The sequence below is a fragment of the Dysidea avara genome, chromosome 13 (assembly GCF_963678975.1).
Source record: "Dysidea avara chromosome 13, odDysAvar1.4, whole genome shotgun sequence".
NCBI classification, from domain to species: Eukaryota; Metazoa; Porifera; class Demospongiae; order Dictyoceratida; family Dysideidae; genus Dysidea; species Dysidea avara.
In genome coordinates, this window is record NC_089284.1 from 170,311 (window position 1) to 189,397 (window position 19,087).

General features: G+C 42.3%; 1 protein-coding gene across 1 annotated transcript in view; it reads right to left on the minus strand.

The window, feature by feature from the left end:
- The window catches only part of LOC136242644 (two pore calcium channel protein 1-like), a 109,183-nt gene extending 90,563 nt beyond the window's left edge, over positions 1–18,620 (minus strand). The window contains exons 1-3 of the mRNA XM_066034089.1: positions 18,361–18,620; positions 3,713–3,804; positions 3,417–3,608 (exon numbers count right to left, since the gene is read on the minus strand). Of these exons, the coding sequence (XP_065890161.1) occupies positions 3,417–3,608; positions 3,713–3,804; positions 18,361–18,532 (456 nt within the window). The 5' untranslated portion in view covers positions 18,533–18,620. The remainder of the gene's footprint in view (positions 1–3,416; positions 3,609–3,712; positions 3,805–18,360) is intronic.
- Between the last annotated feature and the right edge of the window lie 467 nt (positions 18,621–19,087).

A 19,087-nucleotide genomic window follows, 5' to 3' on the forward strand; every position in this document is an offset into this window, starting at 1 on the left:
GGGATCTCTATTCCTCTATGAACACCAGCAAGACCATTCAAAACAAGGAGTTGTAGTTTGACTGTGTTTTGGGTCTCCATGATGCGAGGAGAAGGGCTGAAGCCTCTGATCTCGTGGTGCAAAGGACTTCCAGATATGGGCCATGCCACTAACTCCAGAACTCCTTGGCTCATTATGAACACCTGACACGTTGGGAGTATCACTAGATCCTCCTTTGCTGGTAAAATTCTGGGGTAATCCTCTAGCATTCCCAGAATCGTCGCGTACCATGGTTGTGATGCCCACAAGGGGGTGATTATCACCACCCTTGCCATCTGTCTCTTTATCTGGCTCAGGCAATGTGCTATCAAGCACCACAGGGGGTTGGTGAATCCCCTCGTCTGAGCCCAATCTTGGTTGAAAGTATCTGTTGTAACCGCTTCTGAATCTGGCCTCCAACTGTAGAAGTTTGGTAGTTGCTTCATCAGTCAGGAAGTCTATCTGCAGGTAGCCCATCTGCTGTTGCATTTGATTGAAGATCTGGAGATTTAGCATCCAGTCGCAGCGATCTTTTGTTGATTGCAACTCCCAATCTGCTGATATATTGTCCTTCCCTGGCAGATGTTCTTCCACCAGAAAGACGTCCCTCTGAATGCACCAGTCCGATATCTTCAGTGCAAACTGACAAAGTATCTGGGAGTGTGTTCCCCCTAATTTGTTGATGTATGTCACTGCTCTGGCATTGTCCAACTTCATCTGAATTGTGACCCCACTGCTGTGCTTGGAAAAGCACTGTACTGCTAGAAACGAGCTAGTAGTTTTATATGGTGAGTGGCCTCCTCTGGGGACCATTTCCCACCTGTCTGGTGGTGGCCTTGTCGGGCTCCCCACCCCATGTTGGAGGCATCTGATTCTATGGTCACGGATGACACCCGGGGCAGGAGGGGAGACTGTGGTTGGACATTCCTATCCAGAGCACACCACCACTTCAGATCATTTTGGGCCTCCATGTTTAAGATCAGGGTGGCACTGAATTTCATTGCCATGCCCTCAGCCTCCATGGAGTGATTCACCCAAGACACCAAGTTGGTTGAAAACTGCAGTGCTCTGTAGTAAAGGGAAGCTTGCCATACAGCTCGTGTCAATGCTGAGGCCTCCCCAACAAACCTTGTTATGTCCCTCACCGTAACACTCTAATGGTGAAGGAGGTGTTGAGCTAGCTGCTTTATTTTCCTCAACTTCTTGGCGGTGAAGATCAGCTGTAGTCTGACTGTGTCTACCTGAAAACCCAAAAACTCCAGTTTCTGGTCTGGAGTCAGTATTGACTTCTTCTGATTCACAACCAGCCCCAGAGCCTCGAACAGCTGGCAAATCAGTGGAGTCAGTTGAACCAGCCCCTCTTTCGACTGGTGTAGCAGTAGAATATCATCCAGGTATATGACTACACAAATACCCATGTGTTAGAGTGCTCCCACCACTGGTTTCATTACTTTGGAGAAAACCCGTGGGGCTGATGTCAACCCAAATGGGAGGCACTGAAACTGGTAGGTTTTGAGTTTCCATTGGAACTGAAGGTGTTGGTGCTCTGCCTGGATTGGTATTTGAAGGGAAGCATCCTTCAGATCCAACTTTATCATCCAATCCTCTGGTTGGATGAGGTTGGGAAGGATATTTAGTTCCTCCATTTTGAAATGTTCATGTTTCACAAACATGTTGAGTGCCTTCAGGTTTATCACCGGCCTCTGTCCACCCTCCTTCTTTGTTACCAGGAAGATCTGTGACACAAAGCCTTCCTGGGAAGAGGTGGTCTCTACTACCACACCCTTGGCCAATAATTCTCTGATCTCCTTGGAGATCATTTCCTTTTGCTCTATAGAGCAGTTAATTGTTGGCATGAGCCTCAGTTGCCATGGTGCTTGAACCAGTTCTAGTTGGTATCCCCTTATGGCTTGCAGGACCCATTGGTCTTGCGTTACTTTCTCCCAGTTTGTTATGAACTGGGCCAACCTTCCAGCTAACATGGGGCTGGTGATGGTTTAGTCCATATGACTCATTAACACCACAAGGTGATGCTTTAGAGAAGCCACCTGTGCTGACAATGTGGTAGGGTTTACAATTGTATTTAAAATTGTAACACATGGTGTTCACTTAATCAAAGGTCCTAATCAAGACCTTCCTTGTGTGGTCTTTGTTCCTGCTTCCTTCTTTGGCTTACTTGCAGGACCATAGTATTTTGGTTGCCACCATGCCGGTCTCAGCTGTTTCATTGAGGGTGGTTTTTCTGAAAACCCTTATGTTTCCCTTTGTCTCCCAGGGGGTTCACAACTTTCTTCAGAGCAGCCGCTGCTTCTATCCTTGCCTTGGCCTTTTCTCTAAAGTCCTCTCTGAACAAAGGGGCTGAGATCCTTTAAAATCCTCATCTTTCATCAGTGTCTGCAGCTGGGGATTCAGATGTTGCATAATACCTTTTCTCCTATGGGAAGAGTGATGTTGGGCAGCATCTCCTAGCAATTGAATGGCCAACTGTGTCATGGGGATGGCTTCCTTGAGGGTGAACGATTGTTCTCCAAGAGAGCTGTAAGTGGAGCAACAGCCTCCATATACCTCTCTTGAGTTCAGAAGGCCAACTTGTCGTCCTTAATGGCAGTATTGGGGAGGGTCACTGCCACTACCGGAGATATCTTGGGACAGGTAGTCCACTTACAATCAGGCTCGCCATCTTAGCTGATCTGGGCCTTCTTTCCTTTATAGTCCAGTTGGGAGTCAAAGGTGGCCTCCAAGAAGGCCTCGCCTCCCTCAGAAAGTGGAAATCAGGTGGTATGGAAGCCATCACTTCCGACTTCCTCGATGTTTTCCTCATCCGAGAGATCACCATCGCAATCTTGTGGGCCACCATCATGACCACCGTTTCCCTCACTGCCACCATCGCCGCGGCGTTTCTGGGGGTAGGTTCTTCCACTATCCTTTGCCTTCGGTACATTGACGTCCTCTGCTATGGTATTAACTTTGGCGAATAGTTCCTGTAGTAGTTTCTCAGTAGAGTTGTTGTCAGGGTTTGACATTGTTCGATGAGTATAGAGTAGAAACAAATTGCTGTCACAGCAAATAAAAGGGCAAGTTAACGGAGACACATGGCAGTTTATATAGTCCGGATACTGGAAGATGACATCATTTTTTTTTGTCTGTAGTCACGTGAACTCTTTGAATCGCTGTGATAGTGCGTAATTATGCTCACTACATGTTGATATTGAGATGGAGCCTTCTGAAATGCAATCTATTCTGTGTGCCACTAACCTTACCAGTAAACATGCTAATATACCATAAAACACATTAGCATGGGTATTTCACAACTAATAAAGCTAACAGTGTATGCTTGACTACATAAAGTAGATCAAAATTATCACATGAGTAATTATTTTATAGTACAAGTACCTTACCCAAACTGGCACGTCCAGGAATGTAGGCTTCTCCAAAAAGGCTAACAGCATTAACAACACAGACACTACAAACTCAGCAATATAATAGACTGGATTATGTAGAACCATGTATGCCCAGTAACTAGTAACAGATGATGGGTGATGATAGAGTTTTTCATTTTCTTCTCCTTCCTGTAGGTATATGGCTGCTTCCTGTTTTAATAAAGAATATTACATAATTATGCAATCATACTTAAATCTAGAATATTTTGTGCCTTGTGAAGCAAGTCATATCAAACAGTCCCACATTTCTTTACCTGAAATTTGCTGCACACGCCATCCAATTTTCTAGCAGAACGAGACTCTTGTTGAAATCGTATTGTTCCAACTGATCTGCTATCTAATAACTCTGTATGAAAACAAAATAGAAGTTGGTTCAAGATACTCTATTGTTAAATGTTTAGTTGAATGCAACAATACATGACTGTTTTATTAGTGTAATCAAGCAATACATATTATGTGTGTGTGACTGGATTTAGCAAAATCAACCATATGGGTGCAAAAGTCAGTAGTGAGATAACACCAGCATGAAGTTGCTGATAGGCTAGCAATTTCCATATCAAACTCGCCTTCAACTTGTTGGGTCTACTTTTGGTGGACTGTTCTCTGGTGGCTTGTATAACCACACCAGACATCTGTACAGGTCTGTGAACAACAGGGAAGTACTTTGGGGGGGTTCATACACTCTGGACAGACGATCAGGGGGCTGAATGTGTGATGTATGTCTGTTTTGTGAGATTTCAGTCTATTTCCTGCATCTGACAGGCTGTTTTGTGGTCTAGTGCCTTCAGTTACCATTCTTGTCCATTTTGTAGTCTATCTCTTGCCTGCCCCACCACCCCCACCTCTTTTTGAGGACTCGTGATACAGCAATACTGGTGAAAAACCTATCTAAAATGGTGGAAAACTCTACAGGGATTATCTTGGCCACAAGCTGCTCTTAAAGGTTGTGAATGGCTCCATCTTTGCTGAAAACTCCAAATGTGTAGCTGCCAAGACTGGTGAGTAACATAGCTTTAAATTAATAAAATACATTTTTTTTCTCTGAATCAGCAATGCACTCATAAGGGTGATTTTCTAAAATCCAGTCACATATGTGACCCAATCTGCAAAAAGGGGTTTTATAGCCTTTTCAATTGCATGTACTTGGCAATCTGTAACTTGACCTATGAATACGGTATTACTCTGAAATTTAGTCCTTTTTAATACCCCTAATGTAGCACTATGGTTTGGTGTAATATGAAGGTGATAGGTTGAAAACATGAGGAGTTATGATTAGTCAAACTTGACAATTTGGAAAGGCTATAAGAGCCCTTTTCACAGACCGGGTCACATATATTGTTAGCAGTGGAAGCTGAGACCATACTCCAGCAAAGGAGACCAATGGGTCAAATACACCTCAGTATAGAGACAATCTTGTCAGATTAAGCCAGTCCAGCATTTTTACAAGTTATTTAATTTTTATCAATATTTTAGCACCTTTACCACCCCCTTTACTGTGATGAATGGAACTCTACTAGTCAGTTTGTACTTGTGTATGCTTTCAAATTTAAATCAACATTACAGTAATCAGATAACTGTTGATTTACAGAAAACCTCAAGGCCACTTACATAGTATATACTTTTATGTGACTATTCCTGGGAAAACTGGTCGTATCGCCTATTGAGTAATGCTGGTTTTAGCATTTAGTGTGTTGTAGCTCACCAATAGCTGAAGCTACATTTACCAAACTTTCACACACTTTACACCAATTACTTACCTCCATTGTACAAGTAGCTAACAGCTAAGTTTGCTGCTATTATTTTTTGATAGCTTTTAACTTGACATTGACTGTATCAGGTGAGCTCCAACAGGAGTGGTAGGCAGGGGGTGAAGGGGAGGTAATGATATTGTTTACAAATCAAAGAGAAACATATAGGGATGAATTAGGTTAAATTATGGGACATTCAGATATTAAAACTGAAAGGAAAATTACAGTACACATCTTTATTCAAACCATGAAGCTGTACAGCCGCTTGGCCAGAGCTCCATTAAGGCTTCAGACTGCTCATACAGCTTGCCTCTGAGCTTGAGAAAAGCATGTAGCAAGCAAAAGCAGACCTCTCAAGCCTGGCTGATATGACAGTGAAATTCAACAATGTATTAGTGTAGATTTGTATCGTGTTGAAAAATCAAACCCACTTTCATGGGTGATAAACCGATTTACCCTGGTCCAGTCACAACTATGTCACAATTGGGACGGTGCAATACAAGTGTGTTAATTATAATGTAATACATCTTGTGTTGCAGTTATCTGGGCAGGTGTACTATTGTCAGAGTCAATGTTCATCACCAGTAATTGTCACAAACAGTTTTTCCACATAAAGTCCATCCTTGGTTATAAGGACCTGTTATGTAAGCACCTCAATTACCTGAGAGTATTTTATTATCTGCATGTATGTTTTAGCATGATGTTTACCAAAAGGGTGTAATCTGATGTATTGAACTTAATGTAACCAGAAGGTATACCAGACATTACATTGGCAATGTTCTCTACAAGCACGATGTGTCTTGCATCTTGTAAAAGATGTCTTCCTTACAATATCAGCATACTGGCAGTGTATCCAGCAAAATGAAGAGTGGCTGTTCACTTAGAGTTCACTCTGTGTGTTCAATTAGAATAGTTGCCCAGAGTTCAAGCAAAGATGTCTCTACTCAGAGAACTGTAAGTTGAAACTGTATTATAATATTACTTCATTGCAGAGTAAACAGGTAATGGAAATTAGGGCTTCTCACACGACCCCCTCTTGTACGGTAGATGTGCATTTAATTTGAGTGAATAAATGAAATCCACCATTAATTTTGTGAACTGTAGGCAGCGACATGTACAATCTTCCTCGTCTTTCTTTGTCTTGCTTGCAGTGCTGTATGCGTTTTGTTTGCAGTAAGCAGTAGGAGGTGTGTTTCATTCAAAATGTTTCCAGAATTCTCCATACTGGTTGGTGTGATTGTTGGATGATATCATATACACCAGATTGTATGATCCATTCTCTGATGTTATAATGAAAAAGTGCAAGGTTGCTCCGATTTTTCCATTATGTTATTAGGTAGATAGATAATGATGTCATACATGCAACATGTGTATAGCGGCCGGAATGCCATAAATGTATATGTACCACTCTGCGTGGGCAGTTCAAAGGCACCGCCAGTGCTATAATTTGTATATTGCACTGCTGCAGACCGCAGCGAGTGCATTATAACTTATAACGTACTGGTTGCGGTTTTGTAGACCACAACGAGTGCATTATAAGTTATAATGCACCGACCGCAGTGCAATATACAGACATTGCACTGGCTGCGGTTTTGTGCAGCATAGCACAAGTGCCAGTGGCCAAGACCACTACGACACCTCACCTAATAGGTGGAAAGACACTTCACAGATCACTCGAATTCTTTTATAACCTGACATGTAAAGGTCGATTGTGGGCCATAACGTCACCAATACGTATAATGTTTACAAGCAGCCAATGGCAATCGAAAAAGCCAACGCAGGTGGCCACAACTCTAGTCTACATTTATATAAACGTACTTATACACCTTACTAGTCTGGTGCCATCTTAGCCCAGATTAAACTGTAGTCCACTTCGACATTGACTCAATAAAAAAAATATATTCTAAATAATACTAACCTTTACGTTCGATTGTGGTAACCAGTTTTGTCATGCCACCAGATTCGAGTTTAGCCAGTGTGAATAGTAAGAATTAGACTAGTATCGTTTAATAGTTAGGTTTTGTTTACTTAAACCGTCTATTTAGCTGCTTTTTTTCGCTCAAGAGAATCACTATGGCGATTAGTCTGGTGCTTAGTCTATATGGCACGCTGGCATGCTGAGCACTACATGATGAGAGTCGAACAGCGAATGCAGGTTAGTGATATGACCCATAGCGTACTAGCTTTCAATATCTCAGGTGGCTGCAGTACTGCAGGGGAAACGTCATCGCAACGTCATCGCAACGTCATCGCAACGTCATCGCAACGTCCGGCTAGGTTACCCACAATCGATGTTAGAAACCTGGCCTTATAAGTGTTACAGCTGTCTTGTGAGACTCTCCCCACCTATTAGGTGAGTGGTACATAACAGTTATACAACGTGCACTCGTGCTCTGCCTGTATAAACACACTTGCCTTCGGGCCTGATGGCCCTCAGGCTCGTGCGTTAATATCAGGCAGAGCACTCGTGGCCGTTGTATAACTATATAATATATACCATAGCTTAAAATGGAGATTCATAACAGAGTAGTTCCCAAAGCATAATCAAAATAATAAAGGCAAAGAGGGAGGGTGGTAACACATTATGGTGCTCCAGTGGGTTTCAGGCAGATTTGTAGCTTCCTACATCAGAGCTTATGATGATGTCTGGGCACCGGAAAATCCTGTCAAATGGCATAAAATATAGATATCTGACCGTAATGCAAATTGTCCAGAACAGTATCCCATCAAAGCACAGGGAGGGAGCTTAAAGGCTGGCATGACTGTTGATTCTATCTATTTGATTATTTACAACAGGGCAGTATACACAAATCAACGAATACAATTACAATCATACAGTATGGTAGTGCTGTATATTAGGGATCCTGGAGAGTTGGGTTTTTTTGGCCAAAAAAATCACCCAAAATCCAACTTCACAATACCATCCTGGCACCTTGGCAATATTGGTTAGGTATAACCAAGCCCAAAAGTACCTTCAGTATGATCCTAGAGGCTTCTGTGTTCCAATAAAAATTATTGTTACAAAATTTAAAAAAAATTATTCTATGGAATTTTCTACTGACTAACTGCCTGCCTACCTGATGCCTTCAGGCAAGCATAACTCAAAAACGGCTAAGGCTATGGGCTTGATTTTTTCACTGTTTGACGTCGCTTCATCCAGAGACGTGCCTTTTGGCATACCATAGTACTTATAATGCACACATCATGGATTACCTTTATCCTCCTTTTGTGTCCCATTTCTTTTGCTACCAGCCCAAGGTATTGATTCACGGTAGCGCAATGCATGCATGGCTTCCCTACACTATACATTTGGAAATCATCCATATTTTCCGTGGTGACTGGATTGATTGCAGAGGCGATTCTAATACTGTTCTTCATTTGTAATGCTGTATAATAGGCTGTGCATAGCAGAAAGCGAAGCGTAAAGGCTGCTGCACTTTTGAGGCAGTAATTGATAGTTGAGGCACACGAAACATTGTATTTTCATCATGTGGTGACTGGATTGATCGCAGAGGCACTTCTTCTACTCTTTTTCATTTGTAGTGCTATGCAATGGGTTGAACATAGCTGAAAGCGAAGTCTAATGGGCATTGCACTTTCGAAGCAGTATTCGGGGGCACGCATTCAGACGGACACATTAATCTTGGCACCATCCTTTCTTTTGATGCGGTATGCGTGGGTTCACTAATCATAATACTGCTACAAAAAAAAGTAAACAAACAAGTGTACGGAAAAATTAGGAATTTTACGTTTGATTAGGGATCATAGAAAGTAGGGAAACAAGGGAGGTTGCCTACACCTGCAGATATCCTAGTGAACATTTAATTCCTAATTCAGTCTTGGTCTTGGGTATACACTGAGTTAGGGATTAAATGTTCACTAGTATATCAGCAGGTGTAGGCGACCTCCCTTGTTTCCCTACTTTTTTTCCCTGTGATCCCTAATAGGACTTAAAATTCGTAAATTTTCCTTACACTGTAAATTATAGCAATAATTATGATCCTGAAGGTCTACCAGTGTCTTACTCTGGTAGCCATTTATAATTAATTGCCTACTAATTACATTAATTATTTTATCTAACTAACACTACTATTTACAAGGAGTATATAAAGGACACAAGTTATACAATTAAATAGTTTGTAGGAGCAGGAATCTTCATACATTTGGAGCAAGGGCAGAGGTAGTGAAAAGCACATAATATTATTTACTATCAAAATTATTGATAAAATCATTCCAAACGTAATCGTTGAGTTTAAATTTAATGGTTTTAGATAGATTGATAAGCTATTCTACAATCATGAGTTCATCACATTGTTTGTAGATACTGTCTTATTCCAGCTAGAGCTGACCTAGTGGGGCCAGCATAACTGAAGATGTTGAGCCTTTCAGTCAATTAGCACATATTTATCGAATCACGTATTGTGGTTGTTGGTGGTATTAAGTATTCAAGTCATCGAATTACATTTAGTAGATGCTGGTAGTATCGCTATTAACTATATTTTTTGGCAGGTGGTCAGGTTGTTTAATCACGTGATCAGGTGCACGTGATCCCCTCTCAACGCAGGTCGGTGACAAGCACGTAGCTGCTATTGCGTTTTCGAGCCTTTGTTGTAATCTGTATGGCTCGATGTAGGATTTTTGGCCCCTGCAGCTAACTCGAGCCTATCTGGACGAGAGTTCCATAGCCCAAAGAAAGCCCATAATGGGGTAGCAGGGGGTTCTAAGTGGCTAGTTGGAGTAGCTTAAACCTTGTCAAAAATGATCATCTTGTTTGAGCTTGGTTTTCCTATCGCCCAGATGAGGTCTTGTCGCCTTTGATAGGCACTGTTAAGCGTTAGCGCCATAGGGTTAGCACGTGTGTCTGCCTATTCATGGCTACCTGGCCACCCGGCTCTGTAAACCGTGCCAGCAGCGCAGTTTAGGAGCTGCAAATTGCTATTGGTTGTTGATACTGGCCGGTATAGAAAGGAATATATTTCAAAACGTTAAGTGAGTGATGTTGTATCAGTGCCATGCCCTGGTCTGGCGAGCAATCCGCTGTCAGTGGACTACCCCAGCTTCATCGATACTTAGCTGCGCGACACTACAGCCTTTGTTTGATTGAAGTTTTATGGTCATAGTTATGACTTATACTAAGACTGCTTGCTATAGGTGTGTCACCAGCGTGGTGCAAAGTTGGCAGTATCAATAGCCGTAGCTATAGCTTGTTATTAATCTATAATGTACGTGTATATGCAAGTGCGTTTTAGTGGCTGCATGGCCTGTTGGATTTTAGCACTGTAGTCATGTGATGACCTAGCTGATGTGCAGTTGCGCTCTGTCCCCAGTTTGCAGTGCAGTCATAGTGAGTAATATTGGCTCACCTATTTGTGCACTCTTGACACAATCATAATTGACGTGTTCCCCGTATCCGGAGAATTGAGGCACAGCCCAGTCTGATGTGTCTATGTGTCACTAATCTGATACTGCTTAGAGCAATCTCACATCTCTATTTATAGTGTAAGTATGTGTGTTAACCATGCCTGGTGTGATTTCAATAAACTAGTGCATGATACCGCTGGCATGTGGTAATGATCAAATACCTTAGTACAACTTTGTCTTGTTGCCTGAGGTAGTGCTACTAGATCTGGACTCACTCGGTTGCTTTGTTCGGTGGTCGCCATAGCTGTTATAGTGTGCTGCTTATCTGTCACATCCTGACTAGCTGGATGTAGAATAGTCTAGTCTGTTTTTTGTTTGTTTGTTTTTCTTTTTTTTGATTGCTAGGAGTTCTAGTCAAGGTGTTCCCAGCAAGTGAGCTGTACTAGTCGCAGCTGGTCATCTTGATTATTGGTTATTGATTTAGCTGATATGTGTGTACTGTACATGTGCTACTGAACATCGCTGCCACATCTAGCTACAGCAAATAATATAGTCTGGTGCTAACGCTCAAGTTGATGACTGACTACACTGTGCTGGTCACTTAGCAGGTATAGTCATATGCTCTCGGTGTAGCTGAAGCGTGCTTAAACTGTGGCCACAGCTGCTGCAAGTCCTGCCATTTAGTGGTAGTGATTAGCTGATGTGACACTGTACCATGCTACAAATGTAGCCATCCTGTCATTCAGTTAAGTGCAGTAACTGATATGCTACTGTATCGGCAACTGAGTAGCCATTTTGTTTACTGCCATCGATGTTGTCATGTATAGCTGATACATATCTGTAGTGAACTGTGCTATACCACTGTATAACTGTCAAATATACTGCAAATGACACTGTCAGGTGCTATCGTTATAGCTGATGCAGGAACTAGGCCTTTATGATCAGTGTGGGTGAAGAGGAGTCTTTAGAGCACATGGTTGGACATGCTAAGTATGTAAGATTTTGCAGAGACCAAAGCCCAACCTCATGCGATTGCTATGGCCACTGTACTGCATTACTGACATAGTTGTCTCACCCACTGTGACTGATACTGAGTGATAGTGATGCAGTCAGGTGAGAAAGCTCATAGCTGCCCTGTGCTGTTACTATCTGTAAGATCTGTTGATGGTGCAGGTACAAATAACGCAACTAATGTGTAGCCGCAATCGTGATGTGGTCAGGATTATCTATCCTGGCATGGCTGTTACGTCTGCAGCTAATGCGTCAGGTGTTTTCAGTATACAGTTGAAATTCCTGACACTTCTGCTGTACATTATTCGTAGCAATCTATCTGATGTGTGGATGTAGGATCATGACAAAGCCAGATGTCGCATCTACTACAATTGATGCAGTCAGATGTAACAATATACCTGATATATGTGATTGCATAGTGCTACTGATGTAGCTGTCGTGTCCACTGAAGCTGCAATTGATGTAGTGAGCATGTGTGGTTACACTGGTGATATTTCTGCTACCTCCATTGTAATTGATATAGTCTGATGCTAACAGTATAGACTGTACAGTGCTACTGGTGTAGCTGTCCTGATCATGATGCAGTCAGGTGATGATATAGCTGATATGTAGCTGCCCTGCTGAAGTTTCTACCACCTCCGCTGTGACATGTTCCTGTGTAACAATATAGCTGATGTGTGGCTGTTGCTGCAGTGCATGGTAATAATGTATAGCAGTACTATGGCTGTCCCATTTTCGTTTTTTTTTTGTTTTTTTTTTTTACCATTGATGTAGTCAGAAGCTAGCAATATAATGACTGTACAGTGTTGTTGACGTAGCAACTACAGCTGATGCATGCAGTATAGCTGTCGTGTAAATGTGTGATGACAAGAGGTCACGTTCACTGTGATTGATAGTCAGGTAGCTGATGTATGCATGATTGTACTGTGATACCACATAGTTATCACATTAATTTTACTAGAATTGATGTTGCATCATTCATGTTTGAGAGCTACCAATGTAGCCCATGTTTGAGTACTATGGATGTAGCCCACGTTTACTGATGTAGCTCATGGTTGAGTGCTATCGACATAGCTCACGTTTGAGTGTTACTGGCGTAGCTCATGTGTGATTGCTACTGACATCACTCATGTTTGAGAGCTGCCAACTTACCTCATCTGAGTGCTACTGACATAGCTCATGTATGGCTGCAACTAATGTAGTTCATGTCTGGTGCAGCTCGTGTTTGAGTGCTACCAGCTTACCTCATTTGAGTGCTACAGACTTACATAGCTCATGTCTGGGAGCTCCTGTCTGGGTACTATCAATATAGCTCATGTCTGAGTGTTACCAATGTAGTTTCTGTTTGAGCATCAGTGATGTAGCTCATGTAAGCATGTTTGAGTACTACCAACATGGCTCATGATCATGTCCACATAATGCTAATGATATAGCTCATGTTTGAGTGTTACTGACATAGCCCATGTTTGAGTGTTACATGGACGTAGATCATGTTTGAGTGCTACCAACACAGCTCATGTCTGAGTGCTACTGATGTAGCTCATGTTACCAGCTTACCTCTTTTGAGTGCTATGTACCAAGTAGCTCATGTACGAGTGCTACTAATATAGCTCATGTTTGAGTATTACCAAACATAGCTTATGTCTGAAATTGAGTGCTACTGATGTTCGTAGCTCATGTTTGCATGCTACTGATGTAGCTCATGTTTGAGTACTGCTGATGTAGCTCATGTTTGTGTTTGAGTGCTACCAACATAGCTCATGTCTGAGTTTAGTAGCCCGTGTTACCGACTTGTATAATTACCTCTTTTGAGTGCTACTGACATAGCTCCTGTCTGAGTGCTATTGATATAGCTAATGTTTGAGTATTACTGACTGCTCGTGTTTATGTGCTACCAAGACAGCTCATGTCTGATACTGAGTGCTACTGATGTTTGTAGCTCATGTTTGCTTGCTACTGACATAGTTCGTGTTTGAATGCTACCAGCGTACCTCTTTTGAGTGCTACTGATGTAGCTCATAATTGAGTGCTACTCACTCTTGAGTGTTTGCAATGTAGCTCATGTTTTGAGTGCTACTGATGTAGTTCATGCTTGAGTGCTCCCGATATGTTTATGGTGGAGTTCTACTGTTGTAACTCATGTTTGAGTGCTACCGACATAGCTCATGTGTGAAAGCTTTTAACTTACCACATTAATTATGGGTGCTACCGATGTAGCTCGTGTATGGGTGCTACCGATGTAGCTCATGTCTGGGCACTACCAATGTAGCTCATGCCTGAGTGCTACTGACGTATAGTAGTTCGTGTTTACGTGCTACCGACATAGCTCGTATTGTGAGATGTAGACTCATGTTTGAGTACCAACTTACCTCATTTGGGTGCTAGCAACATAGCTCATTTCTGGGTGTTATAGCTGCTCATGTCTGGCTACTAGTGATGTAGCTCATGTCTGAGTGCAACTGACAGCTCATTTTGGGTGTTACCGACATATTGAGTGCTACCGATGTAACTCAGATTTGGGTACTACCAATGTAGCTCATGATCATGTTTGAGAACTGCTGACATGGCTCGTTTGAGTGCTATACCGTCTTAACTCATGTTTCGGTGCTCCTGACATAGCTTATGTGTGAGTGCTACCAATGTAGCTCATGTTTGAGTGCTACCGGCGTAGCTTATGCTGTGTGAGTGCTACCGACATGGCTCATGTTGTGAGATGTAGCTCCTGTTTGAGTACCAACTTGAGTGCTACCAACATAGCTCATGTCTGGCTACAGCTACTGATGTAGCTCATGTCTGGGTGCTACTGACAGCTCATGTCTGGGTGTTACTGACATATTGAGTGCTATCGATGTCACTCAGGTTATTACCGACGTACCTCATGTTTGAGTGCTATCAATGTAGATCATATGTGACTGCTACCAATGTATTTTTCTACAGTTGTGACTCATGTTTGAGTGCTACCGACATAGCTCATGTGTAAATGCTTTTAACTTACCACATTTGAGTGCTACCGATGTAGCTCATGTATGGGTGCTACCGACGTAGCTCCTGTCTGGGTATTACCAATGTAGCTTATGTCTGAGTGTTACTGATGTATAGTAGTTCAGTTTGAGTGCTACTGACATAGCACATGTTTAAGTGCTACTGACATAGCTCATACTGTGAGATGTAGCTCATGTTTCAGTACCAACTTACCTCATTAGAGTGCTACCAACATAGCTCATCTCTGGGTGCCATACGTGTCTGGCTACTAGTGATGTAGTTCATGTCTGGGTGTTACTGACATATTGAGTGCTGCTGATGTAACTCAGGTTTGGGTACTACCGATGTAGCTCATGTTTGACTGCTACTGACATAGCTCATGTTTGCAACATAGCTAGTGTTTGACTGAGTGCTACCAATGTAGCTCATGTTTGAGTGCTACCGTTGTAGTTCATGTGTGAGTGCTACCAACATGGCTCACATTGTGAGATGTAGCTGATGTTTGAGTACCAACTTACCTCATTTGAGTGCTACCGACATAGTTCATGTCTGAGTGCTACTGACAGATCGTGTCTGGGTGTTAATAACAAATTGGATGCTACTGACAGCTCAAGTCTAGGTGTTAATGACATATTGAGTGCTACTGATGTAGCTCAGGTTTGAGTACTACTGATGTAGCTCATGTTCGAGTACTATTGACATAGCTCATGTGAGAGTCCTACCGATGTAGCTCATGTGTGAGTGCTGCCAATGTAGCTGATGTTTGAGTGCTACTACCAATTAGTGTAGCTGATGTTTGAGTGCTACCAACGTAGCTGATGTGAGTGCTACTGACGTAGCTGATGTTTGAGTGCTACCGACGTAGCTGATGTTTGAGTGCTACTGAAGTAGCTGATGTTTGAGTGCTACCGACGTAGCTGATGTTTGAGTGCTACTGACGTAGCTGGTGTTTGAGTGCTACCGACGCAGCTGATGTTTGAGTGCTACTGACGTAGCTGATGTTTGAGTGCTACCGACGTAGCTGATGTTTGAGTGTTACCGATGTAGCTGATGCGAGTGCTACTGAACGACGTAGCTGATGTTTGAGTGCTACCGACGTAGCTGATGTTTGAGTGTTACCGATGTAGCTGATGCGAGTGCTACCAACGTAGCTGATGTGAGTGCTACCGACGTAGCTGATGTTTGAGTGCTACCGACGTAGCTGATGTTTGAGTGCTACTGATGTGAGTGCTACTGAAGTAGCTGATGTTTGAGTGCTACTGATGTGAGTGCTACTGAAGTAGCTGATGTGAGTGCTACCGACGTAGCTGATGTGAGTGCTACCGACGTAGCTGATGTGAGTGCTACCGACGTAGCTGATGTGAGTGCTACCGACGTAGCTGATGTGAGTGCTACCGACGTAGCTGATGTGAGTGCTACCGACGTAGCTGATGTGAGTGCTACCGACGTAGCTGATGTGAGTGCTACCGACGTAGCTGATGTGAGTGCTACCGACGTGGCTGATGTGAGTGCTACCGACGTGGCTGATGTGAGTGCTACCGACGTGGCTGATGTGAGTGCTACCGACGTAGCTGATGTGAGTGCTACCGAAGTAGCTGATGTGACTGCTACTGACGTAGCTGATGTTTGAGTGCTACTGATGTAGCTGCCAATCCACCTGTCCCCAACTGAACCAGGCCTAGCTATCATTCCCCTTTTCCCTCCCTCCTAGGGGCTATACTTTAAAATGTGGGATCCAACCAGCTTAATTTGCGGTCAACCAATCCATAAATTCCTTTCAAAAGAAAATTCCAGCAACCTTATCCTAAAAAGGCCAGGTACCCTCTACGCCTACCTCCAGGATGTACTATATTTCACTCCCTTCCTGTGTGAAGGGAGGAGAATGAGTATAAAATCGATGACTGGTTAGTGGGGACTTCCGGTGGTAGGTGATAACTCACTCGGCGAGACGATACTGGAGCATTTACCGATACAATCAGTTGTGATCTGTGTGTGCCACCGCGGCTAGAGCACTATTGATCAAACTAGTGCCGGAAACTTTCTTGAGAATCTTCCTGGTCACATTCTGACGGCTATCACTGTGGTTCGCGGGGTAAAAGTAGAAGTTGATACCCTATTATTCATCACGATATCATTCCGTTTGAGGTAGAGATGAAATATCATTGCTCTCCGTCTCGCACTTTTACGCACGACGAGTTGAAGTTCGATCACACGAGCCAACAAATGGCGCCTTCTGCATCACGTGCGTAACTGGCTGGAGGCATGCGTGATTCTTTTAGTGCTAACCACAGTTAAGCTATTAACTTCCATTAATAACTGTCACTTGGTTGCTAGGAGATAGTATACATTGTTACAACCCAAAGGAGTGACCACAAATTTACCATTACCAACCCTCTGGTGTATAATACTGTAACCACATGATTATAAAACAGCTGCATCAAGAAATGTGAAACAATAACAATATAAGGTCGTTCTGCAATATGTGGCCAAATCTTCCACGTCCAGTCAATTTAGGCAAGAGCAACTGTCGATTTGTCAGGACATTGTAGCAGAACAACAGAAATAATCATAAGCTCTGCTATATGGTAGTCATGGTAGTTTAAACAGAAATTCTGTAGTCTAGTGAATCACCACTGAACCCAGATCAAAACTTCACCTTTATAAGTGTAGATTAAAGAAATCCAACCAAGAATGACAGGACAGTGCCAGAAAACAGTCAAGAGAACTATTATGTAGGTGTGTATGATACCTGAAGGCAAGGCAAATAATAAAGTACCATGTATGCCATATGCATCCCATGGGTCACTAAAAATTAAACCTTCTCAGTACGCACTGCTCTCTTCCAGCTAACAAATTAAAACGTCTAGTGCTTTTGATCACATTTTATGCCATGGGGATACCATGACAACCTCCTCTGGATGCTTTTTCTCTGTATAAAGACTTGCTTGAACAGTACTAACTTATGAAGGTTAGGTTTAATGTTTAGTCTTGAGAGTATAGAGTCAGTAGGTCGGCATACAATATTAACAGGAATCAGGACAAAATGAGTACAAAAATAACAAATGCAATCAAGGAGCATGTGCATGGTCTCAATGAAATAGCAACTTGTTTACAGCTATAGTGTTTTTGAGCTAGGTTTTGAGCAGATATTTGCAGGTATCATTGGAAGAATGTGAGACTTGTGAATTCATAGATATTTAAGCTACTTAAGAGAAAAATAATGTGGTTCAGTCAGGCTTTTGAAATGACTAGTTAAGTCGATGTGCCCTTACAATTAACCTAGCTAGCTGCTGTATAAGTGAAAATAAGTGCCATTATACGTAAGTGATTGGATAGGTTACATCATTGCAAGTATATGTTTAAGCCAAGTGCAGCTGCTACCACCTGCTATAAAGCTATACTAGGAGGCATACATTATGTTATGCACAGTGGTAAGAACATGTCAATTGATTTGTAATAAATTAAAGAAGCACACAATTTAAAAATCAATTAGGTAAAGTTGTCATGGAAGTGACCTTTAAATTTGTGGTCACCCGCGATGGACATTTCAGCACGAGACTACTGTAGGCCGTTCCCAGTAAAATCAGTGATTTTAGGATCTAGCTATGATTTAGTAGTCACATAATCTATCATGCTACAACCTGGTCCGATAACTTAACCGGACGGCGAGCTCGGCACAGAATCGAACTTCCCTCTACACAACTGAGTCACTTTCGGCATAATTTAACCTATGCTTTCTGTTATAATTACAACATGATACGCTAAAATCTCAACTAAGTGTAATAGTAACTATGGCTTACCTGTCCGGGCGTTTGGTAGAGAAGGGAAAAATTGCACTTGTTTATCAGTGGATTCCACCAATTCATATTCACGCAACAGTGGCTCACTCAATATATTCTCTACCCCACTGACCGTCTGGATTGTGTTAAGAGATAAGGCTGGTTGCTGATCCTTTATTATTTCTTCATCCATATCTCACTCCTCCTTCAACGACGGCTGGGTACGGTGGCTGATCTTGAACGTGTTTGTGGCAGTCACGCGACTATAATATGGGCGGGGCTCACAGTTGTTTTGTTTAACATGGAGGAACCCCAAACGCGGCAACAGCGAGATGATCTAACCTTTCGGTCTAGATGCGTAGCCAGGATTTTCTTGAAGGGGGTTCGGTTTGAAATTTTACTTATGGGCGACTTTGATTTTCCTAGTATTGTGTGGTCATGGTCTACTAAACCCTAATCCAACTTATGGCAGTGAACTTAATAATGCATTTCTTGAGACCATGAATGATGCTAGTTTAGAGCAGTATATACATAATAATTATTAATTTTGTTTATGGATGTACAGGCATAAGCCTTTATCCTTAAAATACAAATACAAATACAAATAAATATATATACGTCACTGAATCCACCCGCCAGAACAACATATTAGACTTGGTCTTATCTAACAATAACAATATTCACAATTTAAATGTAGTTCCGGGAATCTCTGATCATGATGCTATTCAGTTTCAACTCTCAATAACAC